Source organism: Lampris incognitus, chromosome 13 (genome assembly GCF_029633865.1).
Source record: "Lampris incognitus isolate fLamInc1 chromosome 13, fLamInc1.hap2, whole genome shotgun sequence".
In the NCBI taxonomy this organism is placed as follows: domain Eukaryota; kingdom Metazoa; phylum Chordata; class Actinopteri; order Lampriformes; family Lampridae; genus Lampris; species Lampris incognitus.
The window spans coordinates 23,978,398-23,993,512 of record NC_079223.1 but is presented as its reverse complement, the minus strand read 5'-3'; the positions used below and the strand labels follow the sequence as shown (position 1 = coordinate 23,993,512).

The following is a 15,115-nucleotide window of genomic DNA, read 5'->3' as shown; positions in this document are numbered from 1 at the left end:
CTGCTCATTATTCCCATCTATCGCAGCAGCCGGAGGAGGGAGGACAGGGTGTAGCCTGACACTGTGAGATCGTCACATCTTGCGTGCAGTTTATTACTAGGGGAGAGGCAGCCAGATAGCACAGAAAGAGGGAGGAAAAGAAAGAGAGAGAGAGCGAAAAGAGAGTGAGAGACCAGACAAGCGCTAGAGAGATGGCGGAGTGCGGGCGGAAGGCGCTGTCTCTCCTGGAAGCGGCCCGCTCCCGGTACGAGAGCCTACAGATCTCCGACGACGTGTTCGGCGAGTCGGGGGACGACAGCAGCGACAATCCCTTCTACAGCACTTCGGCAGACTCCAACTCCGACAACTACTCCGCCGAGCCGGGCGAGGAGCAGCAGCAGCGGGCACTGGGCGACAACGAAAGCATCCACGGCCGGGGAGTGGGAGGAGGAGGTGGGAGTGGAGCAGGTCCCCCGGGATCAGTATCCCGAAGTCAGGCGGAGGAGGACGGATGGACCGAAGCCCTCCAGGATGTCACGTTGCCGCTATTCAAAGACACCTATGGTGAGACGTGATGCACGACACGAAGCGGTATCGGGTCGTTTGGACGGCATGTTGAACGAAATAATGAACAGTTCCGGTTTTTCAGGTCAGGCATCATCCCCCGTGTGGTGGTGACTTGGTGCCAAAACGGCGCACAAAAGGCTACTGCTGTGACACAGCTGAGCCCTTTTTGTTTTCTCGGGTTTGCACATTTGTGTGCAAGTGTCTTCAAACGCACTTGTTTAGCTTGGTGTGGGTAAGCTGGAAAAGGATGGACACTATTATCCTCCTTGTAGTGTTATTTTGTGTGAATCCATGCTTGTCCTTTGATATGTCATGCGTTGTGAGGTATTGTGGTGGACATGGTGTACTGCCTGTGTGTGAGCATGTGTGCTTGCATGTGTGTGCACGTATGGAAAGGACAGCACTGAAAGACACACACACACACACACACACACACACACACACCAAACACGAATGCACACACAGACACTCACAGAAATGATAGTTAAACGTATGCATGAGTTCAGGCACGACACATGCCTATACATGCACACACATCTTGATGTGCGCCTGCATGCAGTAAGTTGAATAATTACCCTTAAACTGTACCGCAACATGCACTCGTGTCATCCTCCTATCTTTCAGGGCGCACACATGTCCTCTTCAAGATACAATGCTCATATGTGTGTGTGTGTGTGTGTGTGTGTGTGTGTGTGTGTGTGTGTGTGTGTGTGTGTGTGTGTGTGTGGACACATATATTCATGTATGTGTACAAGCTGGGCGCGAATGGGTCATGCATGTTAGTCGTGACAGTTCAACTGCACCACCCACTCTTCATTCTCTTTATGTCTTTCTTTCTTTTTCTCGCTCCCTTCACAATAGATGTGCAACAACCTTGACTAATCTCACATTCATATGCCTTTATATGCCTGCATATGCTTTCAAACCAGTACAGTAAAAGGGCAATCTCATGTCTCTATCGCCTTTTCACTGTTGTCATCATGTCTCCAGGCACCAGCAGTGTGTCTACCCCTCATCCATCTCTGCCCCCATCCTTGTCTCTATATCTATCTATCCATCTATCTACCTACTATTTTTAATTGTGTTCTGTAAGGTGTCCTTGAGTGCTCTGAAAGGTGCCCACAAATAAAATGTATTATTATTATTATTATCTAGACAGATAGATAGAAAGATAGATAGAATAGATCTATCTACATATCTAGCTATCTAGCGATCTACCTGCCTGACCACCTCGCTCTCTTTCAGTCTGTCTGTTCTATCAGTCTATCTATCTTCCCATCTATCCATTGTACTTTTATTTCTTACTGTGTGATTTTGCTATGGCAAGCTGTTGTCCTTTCATCCCGCAACTCGCCATAATACAAGTTTGAACAATGTGTAATCTACAGTACTCACTGGGGAGTTAGTTGGGTGTCATAATGCAGCTGCAACTGGAAGGGTTGGTATGGATTAGTGTTTGCTCTCATGGCTCTCCTCCTTCAGCTGGAGCAGATGTGGCTGGTGTGCATGTCATCCTAACTCCACAGTGGCATGTTGCCCTGTTGCACCCAGGGAGGTGAGGAGGCCATCTGGCTGTAGTGTCAACAGCATGGACTGAGCCCCAGTCTGTTCACATGCAGTCCCACACACAGGACACGCACAACATACACACACATACACACACATACAAGGCTGCACGTCTTAGCCACTAGATAGGAACCTCTTCTTTCGGAGAGATTTCTAAAATTTCTAACCTGATTCCTTATTTTTCATTTCTACATAGACGTCAATAATAACATTAGAAATATCAAATTACGTTTACAAAAATGATGAGACAATTGAAAAGATTGGGTGCATATGAAATATTAAAAAAAACTCATTTTTATGCATTTCATGGTTGTTTTTTGCATGCACTGCAGTCTGCTCTCTTCATATTTGCAGACGAAGTGGCTTCCATCCACTCCTAGGTGACGTTTAACCCTCTTGTTAAACACAGCAAAGTATCAGATATCATCCTCTGACCATAAGGTTGCTGTTTTCCCTACTCCTGTTAATGTGCTGCGGAAGGTGTGTGTGTGTGTGTGTGTGTGTGTGTGTGTGTGTGTGTGTGTGTGTGTGTGTGTGTGTGTGTGTGTGTGTGTGTTGACTCGGTGGAGGATGAGGCAGCAGGTGTGAATTAGCGGCCAGTTCAAACAACCCTAAACAAACTGAGCCTAACTCGGCTGTGCCGTGCTATGTTTGGCATGGCTTCTAGGGTTTGCTAACAGGTTGTGCAATGGGATGGCATCATAGATGAATAAAAAAAATAAGTACAGGATGTTCTGTATGGTTCGGTTTTGTTTGAGACTGCTGGCTGTGTTGACTGAAACTGGAATAGCCGGTGTGTCTTTTGATGAGTCGGTGTGTTTTTATGTCTGCTTGTGTGTGCATGTCTGTGTGCGTGTTTTTGTAGATGGGTGGTATGACAGGCACATTAAAATGCAGTGAGTGTCCATCTGCACAAGCATGGCCAAGGTGGGCGTGGTTCCCTACTGCGACAGGGTTAGATGATTAAGGGCTGGCTGACTGGATGGTTGCAGGAATGCCAAGGAAGCTCGAATAAAACCTCAAGCCTTAAGTAGCGAGGCCATATTTCAGCAAGGTCTGATTTTTATTTGGCTGAACGGTAGAATAGCCCGCACCCTGAGTTTCCTTATGTCTACACTTCCCTGTGCTGATTAAAAGTCATAAGAATTGGGTAAAAAATTTTCCACTATGTTGGTGCATGGTCTGCTGGTGATATTTCTATCAAGTGTGTGTGTGTGTGTGTGTGTGTGTGTGTAGATTGCTCTCTCTGTCTGCCCGTCCGCCTTTCCAATATGCATGTCTATCTGCATAACTGTCATATTCCCATTCCAAGAGCCTCTCTGTCTCTCCAGTGGTCCGCCTATCTTTCCCTGTCTGGATGTTTGCCTTCCTGTCTTTTGTTCTTCTTGTCTTTTTATATTTTTCTCAGTCTGTTTGTCAGGCTTTGGCAGCCCTGACACAGGCTGCAATCTTGATGTGACAGCCCACTCCTGGTAGACCATGTGCCTGGTACATAAATCATCAGCAGCCATTGGAATGCATCTAGACAAGCTCGGTGCTGAGAACCCCCCCCCCCTCGTTTATAACGCCGAGATTTCGGGCTCTGTCGCGCTGGTTAGGTCTTTCAGCTCGAAGGAGCCAAATAAAATGTTTGGTTTGCTGGAAGACAGATTTACGATAGGTATGTTGTCCTCCTGTCAGGATGAGATTGTTCCCCTTTGCAGTGCCAGGGGGATGGTAGAGTACCAAGTGGAGGATTATAAAACATGCATCCACTTCTCGGATTATGTAAGCACCTTATCTTGATGACGACGCATCAGGCCTGGGAATTAAAAAGGCGACTCTTTCCTACCGCCACATGTTGGCTGTGAAAGCGTGTGGCTGGTACTCCCTGGTCCTCTCTGTCTGGCTGTCGACCAGGCTTTGTCTCACCCGGCCTGTTTGTCTCCGTGCACCTCCTGCTTTCCCTCCCCGTCAAAGCCGCTGAGCAGTCTGTATCCACTCTGGCCTGCTCGCGCTCTAATTGGAATTATTCATCATTAAGACAAACGCACCTACGCTCAGAAGCACACGTACACGCACAATATGAAATGCCCGTCAAGTTCTGGCTCCCATAGGGTCCACTCAGCTGCGAGAGAGAAACAGTGGTCAGAGTGCAAATAAAGCAAAAGGAACGAAAGCAAAGGACACAAAATGAAGAACAGTTTGAAACATTTCAACAGATTTAGTTGATGCGCGTGGCGTGGCGGTCTATTCCGTTGTCTACCAACACGCGATCACCTGTTCGAATCCCCGTGTTGCCTCCAGCTTGGTCGGGCGTCCCTACAGACACAATCCACTCTGTGCACAACTGTAGTCCACTGACTTCCGCTTTCTACTGCAGGGGGTCATACCAGATTCCTGTTTGTTGCCGTGTGCTATTGACAATGGCATATGTTTTGCGATGCCTGTAAGATTTAGCATGGATAAAGGTCAACAACATGCACACAACCCTTTGTTCCGACAAGGCAGTTACACGCCTGATCCCGCTAATCAACCAGTAGAGTCTTTGCTGAGGAACTTGATTAGGAGACACAGGTGTATAATTGTTTGGTCGGAACAAAAACCTTCACCCACACTGTCCCTTTCTGGATAAGACTGCCCACCCCTGTACTGAAGGCTCGTTGAGCGACTGGCCAGGGGCTCGGCCCCCTTTAGTCGAGCGGTTAGCGACGTCACCTCGTGGTGCAGTACAACCCCGGATGGAATCCCGCGGCGGGCGGAAATATGCTCGGTCACTCATAATTGTGGACGTAACTTGATACAACTTGAAACTTTTCACCCGTTTGCTGGTAGGTGTAGGTGAAAGTTTGTAGACAATTCTGTGCATGTCGTTGGCATTTATCCATAGTAAATCTTGCAGGAATCGCAAAAAAATATGCATTGTCATAGCACACGCCAACGAAAAGGAAACTGATGTGACGCGCTGCAGTAGAAACCGGAAGTCAGTGAGTGTGTGTGTATGTGTCCTGGTCACTTCACTAGCGCCTCCTCTGGTCGGTCGGGTCGTCTGTGTGTGTGTGGGTGTGTGTGGGGGGGGGAGACTAGGGGGAATAGTGTGATCCTCCCTCGCGCTACGCCCCCTGGCGAACCTCCTCACTGTCAGGCGAAAAGAAGCGGCTGGTGACTCCACAAGTATCGGAGGAGGCATGTGGTATAGTCTGCAGACTGCAGCCCTCCCCGGATCGGCAGAGGGGGTGGAGCAGCAACCGGGATGGCTCGGAGAGCGGAATAATTGGCCAAGTACAACTGGGGAGAAAAAGGGAAGAAATGTTCAAAACAATAATAATGATAATAAAAAAAAAGATTTAGTTGATCTGATGTGCGGGGTAAGGCCAGTCCACAGCCACATCAAAAGCACCCATTGTTTATTTTTTATGCTTCCTGTTCAGCGTACTTCATTTTAGATAAGGGAATCCTCGTCCTCCGCTTGTGATGCAACACATAATCACATGCATGTTCTCGTGGACTGGTTCTTCGATTTCCATTTCAAATTAACGCTAAATGCATGTTTTATCTGGGTGGGGTGGGGTCATCCACTCTAAATACATAATAATCTCCTATTCGTAATTCCTCCACTATAAAAGCTGCAGCAGAGCTCTGCTAGCTATCTGTACCCCCAACAATCAAAGCACAATAACACCTGACAGTCACAAGAGATCAGCCTCTCGTTTGAATACACAAAATCGGCGGGGTTGGAGTAATGGGTAGTGTTGGAAATTAATACTTTGCAGCTCTCCTCGTGCATTTTAACATTCGCTATTATTAGTAGCCTGGCAGAAGTATAGAAAGCCTTAATCCGGTTTTGCCAGTGTGGATGATAAAGGTTGGACCAAGGGGAAAGCTGGTGGGGATAAGTAAAATCTATGTTGGGAATGTGGGAGGGTGAGGGGAGGGGGGGCATACTTGTTCAAAAGACTAAGCTATTCCTGTGTGTATTAAAGCAACATTTCATTTCTGCAGTTTACATCTAGAATGAATTCGGTTAACCTGGGACAATTTTTTTGCAGTTTTGACTCCTGCGAGTTGTTCTGATATCTAACACTTTAAACCAACATGTTATACCTTTCTGGAATCCCTAAGATGTTTTCTAAACACACCAGAAGAAAGGATGTAGATATCATACCGAGGCATGCCACACCTATTAGTGTTCTTTGTGCCAAAAAGATAAAATAGAAATAAACTGCTGGAATGTAAATCCGGGACAGATCACTTTGTATTCTGGGGCACTTGTGTTAGGCTTAAAAAAGCCTAAATCACCTTACTTCATGCACGCTAAAAGCAATATCACCAATTTTTAAAAAGCATTATGAAAAAATGACAAGGACAGAAAGCAGAATAAGAAAAATTATGTTAATCATAGAAATGACATTCATTTATATAAACATAAAAAGTCATAATACTTTTCAGAAGGAACTAGCCTAAATAAAGAAAATATCAGGAAAAAATATTTTTATCTCTACACGGGTTTAATGGATCTACTGTGTTACTTCATTTAAATTAATTGAAAACATATTAAAATTGTATAACATTTAAAAAAAATCAACTAAACTTCAAGCAACAGCAAGCAAAACTTACTTAAACAGATTATTCATTCAGTTATTCACTTAAATTGTCCATTCTATTAAAATTGGGCTACATGGGGAACAAACAGTCCTTGCAGGTGAGAGACCCATCATCATCAATCATGCCATTATCATCTGCACATGTTTCGTTATACCACTGGCTGCAGACCGCACAGGACAACCACTCCTCTGCATTATTGGGATCGTCTCTGTCCCCATATGCATGGTGGCAGATGGTGCATGGTCGATAGATGGCTCCTCCTCCTCCTCCTCCGCCTCTCCCTTCTTCTTCTTCTTCTTCTTCTTCTTCTTCTTCTTGAGATTTGGCTTTGGCTGTGGCCTTAGCCCTCGTTTTGGCCTTTTTCCTTTGCCTTTCCCCTGAATATAGGCAAAATGTTCATCGCTTGTGAAGTTCATGGCGGTTTTGATCTCTTCCGGATGGTGGTTGGTCTTTCTTGGACTGGAACCTGGACCAAGTCCTTAAATGAGACTGCTGATTCCTGCATGACCTGTAGGCCTACCACTGCAATCTCCAGCTCAGCCTCATGTGCCACAGGGTCCTGCAAGGGGTGGGTCTCAGAACAGAGGTGAGGAGGGTGTACAGCTGCCTGCGCATGGCCATCCAGGGGGTGGGCCTCAGAACGGAGGTGAGGAGGGCGCACAGCTGCCTGCAAAAGACACTGCGGAGGGTTATGGGTTGGTGGGGCACTAGGAGGTCTCTCTTGATGCTCTGTCTCCATCATTTCATTTGGCATGAAGAGAGCTAGTTGGCAGGATAATGTGGTTGGAGAGCTAACTGATTATGTGCTAGCTAGCTGGTAACATGCTGGCACTAGCAAGCCAAAATAGTTAGCTGGGCCGCAACAGTTAGCTAAGTACCAGATAACAAGCTAGCTAGCTTGGTCAATAACCAGACAATCAGTTTAAACAGACAGGGACAGACTGTATTTTTACCATGAACACCTGTCTGACAACTGCAGTCCATATGCTACATCTCTGTAGTTTATCATTTTATACTCCAGCAAAGCAGGGTTATATAAAATGATATGATGTGACTGAATAACTATGTAGGCAACTTCAGGAAATCCCTAAACATATATTTCCCTTATTTAAAAAACTTAAATGACTGTCCCAGATGAATCAAAGCATGCTGTCCCACATTTTCAATCGTATTTGTTAAAGTGGGACAACTAAAAAAGGTTTAGAAAAAAAAAACTAAAACACAATTTCCACACTTTAATGCATATTTTGTTGCTTGAATAGATCCAAAACTTGATTTGATAACAGTTAGGAACATTGTCTTATTTATGACAGATTTATATCCTTAAAATTAATCTTGTCAGAATCCTACATCACTGACCTTGTCATGCGATTCCCAGGGGAGCCTCTGATTGGCACGTCCTCTGCCTCTTTCTGTGACATCACTCCTATGAAGTCATTTGATTTCAGTCACATGACATCCATGCTAAATCTATAATAAAAGTCATGTTGACTAGATTTTGTTAGAACAGGAACTAAACTCACTGGTATTGTGTCCCACATTACCCAATGTCCCAGATTACCCGAATTCACCCTATGGGATCGTTCTAAATCTACTACTACTACTACTACTACTACTACGTTTGGCTGCTCCCATTAGGGGTCGCCACAGCAGATCATCCATTTCCATCTCTTCGTATCCTCTGTATCGTCCTGTGTCACACCAGCCATCTGCATGTCCTCCCTCAGCACATCCATAAACCTCTTCTTTGGCCTTCCTCTTTACCTCTTCCCTGGCAGCTCCATCCTCCTCTCCCACTGCTTCTGCACATGCCCTCCCCCTCTCCTTCGCCCAACAGTAGCATAGTTTCCACCGGCACCCGGATCGTTCTAAATCAATTCGTTTTATTTCAGTAAACTTTCCACCGTTGAGTCAATTCGCTATGGTACACTTTCCTCCTGTCTGTCTGATGTTGGACAGGAGTAGCCTCCTCCATGGAAGTCACGCTCGATTTTACATTTCGCTTTAAAGTCAAATGGAATGCAAATGAGTGAATTCTGAGCCATGCCACAGGCTACTTTCCGCTGTCGAGGCCACAAGCTTAGACTGAAAGGGTCTGCCTGCCTCGCCGTCTTGGTTTTGTTATCTCTTTATTGTGAGACCATGCATTGCATTTATTGCTGCGCCATTTAAGTTGAAGTTTCATGCATTGTTAAGTTTAACTCAGCACTAAGAGAGCAGCATGACAATACTTGCTTATTTTTGGTGCGGCTGGCCAGAGGGTGATATAGACAAGGACAGATAGAGAAAGAGAAAGATGAAAAGAGATAGAGAGACAGGGAGTGAGTAAACAGAAGCAGAGGGAGTTAGACACAGAGATGGAGATAGAGACCTTGTACTGTGCTGTTCAAAGATAATGAGATGGTGGTGTTCAACTGAGCCTGAAGTTGTTCTACTTGCCACCCGGAATCGCACTCAGTGTTTGAACCGCCATCAAGTAGGGAAATAAATATACTAAAACATACTAGCGGAAGAATTCTTGGATGTAATGAAAATTCAAGCCAGCACGGTGGCGCAGTGGTTAGTGCGGTCCCCTCACAGCAAGAAGGTGCTGGGTTCCAGCCCTGGGATAGTCCTGGGTCGTCCTCTGTGTGGAGTTTGCATGTCCTCCCCGTGTCTGCGTGGGTTTCCTCTGGGTCTCAGGTTTCCTCCCGCAGTCCAAAGACATGTAGGTCAGGTGAATCGGCCATACTATATTGTCCCTAGGTATGAATGTGTGTGGGTGTGTATGTCGGCCCTGTGTGATGGCCTGGCGGCCTGTCCAGGGTGTCTCCCCGCCTGCCACCCAATGACTGCTGGGATAGGCTCCAGCATCCCCACAACCCTGAGAGCAGGGTAAGTGGTTTGGATAATGGATGGATGGATGAAAATTCAGGGCGGCACGGTGGCACAGTGGTTAACGCAGTCGCCTCACAGCAAGAAGTTCCTGGGTTTGAACCCCGGGGTTATCCAGCCTTGGGGGTCATCCCACATCATCCTCTGTGAGGAGTTTGCATGTTCTCCGCGTGGGTTTCCGCCAGATGCTCCGGTTTCCTCCTACAGTCCAAAGACATGTAGGTCAGGTGAATTGGCCATACTAAATTGTCCCTAGGTGTGAATGTGTCGGCCCTGTGATGGCCTGGCAGCCTGTCCAGGGTGTCTCCCCACCTGCCGCCCAATGACTGCTGAGATAGGCTCCAGCATCCCGCGACCCAAATTCAGATAAGTGGCTTGGATAATGGATGGATGGATGAAAAATTCATCTCAATTCACGTAAAGACTATTGAAGGGCAGTATCGAACTCACTAAAAGAAAAACTCAATATCTAAATCAAAGAAAGGAAGAGTTTTGTCATTTGAGCAAAATCATTTTCATCCACCGGTGTGAGATTGACTGACGTGTTCCAAGATCTTATCAGATGTCCTTTGCTCATGTCTCATTCCCGACTAGACCACATCAGTAAATGCTGCTGCATGTATTTTGACTCACTCAGACCTGGGGAGCATCGCCTGCCATGATACCAAATCAACCAGACACTGAAACTTTCCCCGAGCATAGAAACACCATGCTGCCACTGGGATGGTGATACGGTGGCTGTCATGTTGTATAAACTTTGTGACCACTGCCTTGATCTTGTGTTGTGATGGCACACATACACACACGCCTAATTTAGTGGAAATATCTATTGGGTGATGACTTTTGGATTCGATAGCCATATGACAGTGTGTACCTGTGTGAGCGCGTGTGCATATGGTATTTCTTCTTGCTCCCATGTTTGACTACAGTGTGCTATTCCCTTATTGAATGTGGTTACTCATTGCCACCTCCTCTCAATATGAGATTCAACAGCTTCTCTAAGCCAGAGACCGTTTGTATGCGGCCCACACATTGTTACGAGTGACTCATGACAAGTAACTAAAATTCATTTCATTCTAACCACCGGAAGGAAACACGTTTTCATTAAGCAAAGTGAAGGCCCAGTGCTGGGTAAAAAATAATGATTCAGTGACAGTGTGTTAGAAGTGACCCGTGTTTGTTTCTCTCCCACTGTCTCTCTCTCCCTTTGTCTTTTTTTCCTTCTCATTCCACGCTGAATTCATCCTTTCTTCTCCTTCACTCCCTGCATTCATCCAGGCCCTGCCCAGAAGATGCCGGCCAATGCCACGGCCCTGGACTTCTTCCAGCTCTTTGTCCCGGATAACTGCATCCAGAACATGGTCATTCAAACCAACATGTATGCCAAAAAATTCCAGGAGCGCTTTGGCGCCGATGAAGGTTGGTGTCCTGTTACGGCCCAGGAGATGAAGGCCTTCCTGGGCTTCGTCACGTCCACCAGCATTCACCGCTGTGAGTCGGTGCTCAGCATCTGGAGCTCGGGCTTCTTCAGCAATCGCAGCATCGCTCTAAAGATGAGTCAGTCACGCTTCGAAAAGATCCTCAAGTACTTCCATATTGTGGCCTTCCGTCCATCACAGGGCAGCAACCAGGGCCTGTATAAGATCCAGCCCTTCCTGGACTCACTGCAGCAATCGTTCAGCTGTAGCTTCAGGCCCTCGCAGACACAGGTGCGTTGAGTGCAGCTCAGGCCTATTTTGACATTATATGTAAAGAAATGATTGTGTGTAATTTGCTTCAAACAGACAATGTTGGTCTCCCAGTTCACCTTCTGCCAGGTTTTGCTTTCTGCTGAATTTGTGACATAATGCTGACCCAGAGATATGGTCATAAAAATGAAAAGTATATCAAAATGAAAGCAACTAGTATATCAAATTGGCTGTAGTGTGGATGCAGAATGATTACCATAAGGTATTCTTTGTTCACTCTGAGCTGTTGGGGGAGCGGGGGGCGGGGGGGTAGATAATGTCAATGCAATGACGGGCGCCTTTGAGAAAGCAAGCTCTTAACTCGGTCCTCTTTAACCCTCCACACACAAACATGCAAACACAAACACACCCCACCACCATCAATGTCAGGTGATGATTAATTACATCCAATCCAATCCAGCTACATAATGTTTTGGGTTCTTCATTGCCAATTTTCTAGTTGCTTGTTTCATTTTGACAGTAATTTCCCCAAAATTGCATGCCACCTCTCAGCTAAAATTAAAAATGTTAATTGACTGAAAAGGGAATTTAGTGCAGTCAGTCTGTATCAGACTGTGCGTGTGCGTGTGCCTGCGTGTGTGTGTGTGTGTGTGTGTGTGTGTGTGTTTAACTGTGACTATGTATGTGTGCATCTAGGCCAGTTTGTTTTATCTGTTAGGTTTCTGTGCCAGGGGCAAAGAGTGGGCCCAGATACTCAGTCAGAATGGCTGCTCTATAGACATCAGCCTGGAATCTAATTTAGCCAGTAACAATGTCTTATTAACATGCTTCTCAGATGTAGAAAGAAAGAAAGAAATTGAAGATGTAGAAAGAAAGAAATATGGGGGGGGAAGTTTTTAATATGCAGCGCTCAAGCTAAAAAATAAATCTACGCAATAAAAATGTTTTGCCTGTCAGTCTGTGGATGTGCAGCGTCCTGGGCAGACCCTCGCATGAAAGCGACGAAGTCTGACATGAAATGATAGCGATCAGGCTATCACAGTAGTGAACTGTGGCTCTTTAACCTTGGCCCTCTGATCCCCCTTCCCTTGTTAGGAAAAAAAAGCAAACTACCAGCCTAGCTTACTGTGTCCTCTCCTGTAGTACTGCAAAAGTTACCTATGACAACTCCTGCTCTGAATCAGAAATTAAGATGCTAGTCCAGCCTTAGCAATGCAATGAGCAAACAGCATGGAGAGAGTGAGAGTTATCACCAAAATAAAAAACAGCTATTTCTAAAGCAAAACGCAAATCCTCCTCAATAAAACAATAAGTGCAATAAAACAACATTAGGAAAACATAGCTCAGCCATGGGAACAGTTTTATTGTTGCTACTGAGATGATTTGCAGCTGGGACTGTAATTAATCCTACTCTTGAAATTGTATTTTTATAGTGGAACTTTAACATCGGAGATTATGGCACTTCCACATGGCGGCGAGATGAATAAGGCCAATTATTTTTGGTTCATCCAGCATTCCTCCGGTTCTCCTGTGCTGAGATCAGCAGCGAATGATTTGCCGGATTGCGAAATACAGTCAACTTCTTGTTTGTTTCAAGAATCATACCTGAATACATAACGTTTTGGTTTTGACACTATCTTTGCCTGATCTGTCTCAGCCGTAGGTGTGAGTCACACATGTGCACAGTTGACTCAGATCGGACAGTGGTGGAAAGCAGCGTTGGTCGAGCGAGCTAGAGAGTGAATGAAGAGAGCGAGTGGAGATGGCGGGAACAAACGTTTTTTGAAGGTTTTTAATCACCGCAACCACGAGAGTTTCTTCGTCATACAGTCATAACTGTGCACCGAAAACTTTAGGCTGATGGGTCCAGTAGTATACGAGATCATTCTCGGACACACACACCCACACAAGCATGCCACCAAATGCATAACCCCCTCCAGGCTACATACCGCCTGGTGGAGATAAAGGTAGAACATCAGTTTAATGGATAGAGAGGAGAATATAGGAGTAAGCGCACTACAAATCTAGAGAGTTAAAGAAACAGGATGTGTTTGATTTTTATTTGAATAATTGGAAGTAAAATCTATAAATCTGAACCGTGGCCTCTAAAGTATTTCATGATGATTGCAAAAACATCACTGTGCCCCCGAGCGAGTGGAACCACAGGGTGGTGCTCCCTCACCATGGCCCACTCCCCTCAATGACTCTATCAGTGCACCTCCCCTCACACTTCCAACCAACTCTAAGGGTAAAAAATGAGACAAACACAGTATCACCTGTGAATCCTCTTGGTTTTAACATATTTCCATTTCAGGAAAGTGTATCCAATATTTATACAATGGTGAGAGCGTTCGCGAGCTCATATTCATTTCAAGCAAGGATGCTGTCCTGTGTACCATTGGGGAAAGTGCCTCCCACACTTCACAACCTGCCCCTCTTCCCACTCAACTCTAATATGCACACTGCCAAGATATGAAAAATAAAAAGATAAAGCAAAAAAAATGGGGCTTGTTTGCCTAGAGGTCGCTGCGAGACACCGATACAGAGCCTACCTTTAAGATTTAGATTAGTAACCAGCCTTTTCTCCTTCTTCTTCAACCAGCCTGTCCTTCATTGGCCTCTGGTGACAGAGGAGTTTTAAGCTCTCTGTTGAAGACCATTTTAAAGTAGCTGGGACCTATTTAAAATCGACGCACTAATGTGAGATCTGAACATGCTTGGTCTGGTACTTACAGCATTTCTTTTTAAATTGCCCCTGACAGTGTCACTCTGTGCAGGTCAGACACATGGAGGGAATCGTTTCCTTCCTGCCTGCTGACATAGAGGGAGCCAAGCTTAATTGCAAATCAATCCCACCATTCATGTAATTGTTGCAGTCTGCATGTTACTGCAACAACACATTGTTATTGCTCAAATTGCAAAATTAACATTTTTCTTGCTGGACATTATAGACTGCTTCGTTTTCAGCTTGTAGAGTAGGCAGTGTAGCCACGGAGAGCCAATATGTGTACGTCTTTTCATCCATGCAAAACTACATCAGCTGATTTCTCTCAATTCCCTCAAATGATAATGGCAGCATGGTGGCTCAGTGGTTAGCACTGTTGCTTCACACCAAGAAGGTCCTGGGTTCGAACCCCAGGCCGTCCCAGGTCCTTTCTGTGTGGAGTTTGCATGTTCTCCCCGTGTCTACGTGGGTTTCCGCCCACCATCAAAAAGACATGCATGTTAGGGTTAATACTTCTGCCTGTGCCCCTGAGCAAGGCGATGGAAAGAAGAACTGGAGTTGGTCCCCGGGCGCTGCAGCTGCCCACTGCTCCTATACAATAGGATGGGTTAAATGCAGAAGACAAACTTCACTGTAACCTGTACAATGACAAAAATATAAAGTGGCTTTGGTGGCTTTATTACAATCTGCATCCAGAGGAAAACAGAGCTATTTAAGTAGGCCATTGGGATAACATTTTGGTAATTAAATGTTATGAATTGTATTGGTTATAGAAACCAAACTTTATTTGTGTTAACATATACCTACTTGTTCAGCTCTGCTTTTTTCATCCAGCTGAAAAGAAACAAAGAGCAGTGGCCTCTGTTGCACTAATGGAGCATAGATGAGGATGATATGCATGATAGGATCTCTTTCTACCGGACATTGTTATTTAGCTTGGGTGATGTAATTGCCAAAAAGGCTTCGCGGCATCGTAAATTTTACAGCTGTTTGTTCCAAGTCCACATTTTACGAAGGGAAAAGCTTGTCATTCTTTGCCCTTTTTGTGGAAGGAAAGCCGCAACCTAGCTTTCTCTCGAGCTCAAGTTTAATAAGGATGGAGAGAGGTGGTTGAGGAAGAAAGGAGGGAGGA

At 45.5% G+C, this 15,115-nt stretch overlaps 1 protein-coding gene across 1 annotated transcript in view; it reads left to right on the top strand.

Annotated features, from left to right (window-relative positions):
- pgbd5 (piggyBac transposable element derived 5) overlaps positions 1 to 15,115 on the top strand; it is a 36,517-nt gene continuing 21,402 nt past the window's right edge. The window contains exons 1-2 of the mRNA XM_056292297.1: positions 1 to 543; positions 10,849 to 11,279. Coding sequence (XP_056148272.1) covers positions 192 to 543; positions 10,849 to 11,279 — 783 coding nt within the window. The 5' untranslated portion in view covers positions 1 to 191. The remainder of the gene's footprint in view (positions 544 to 10,848; positions 11,280 to 15,115) is intronic.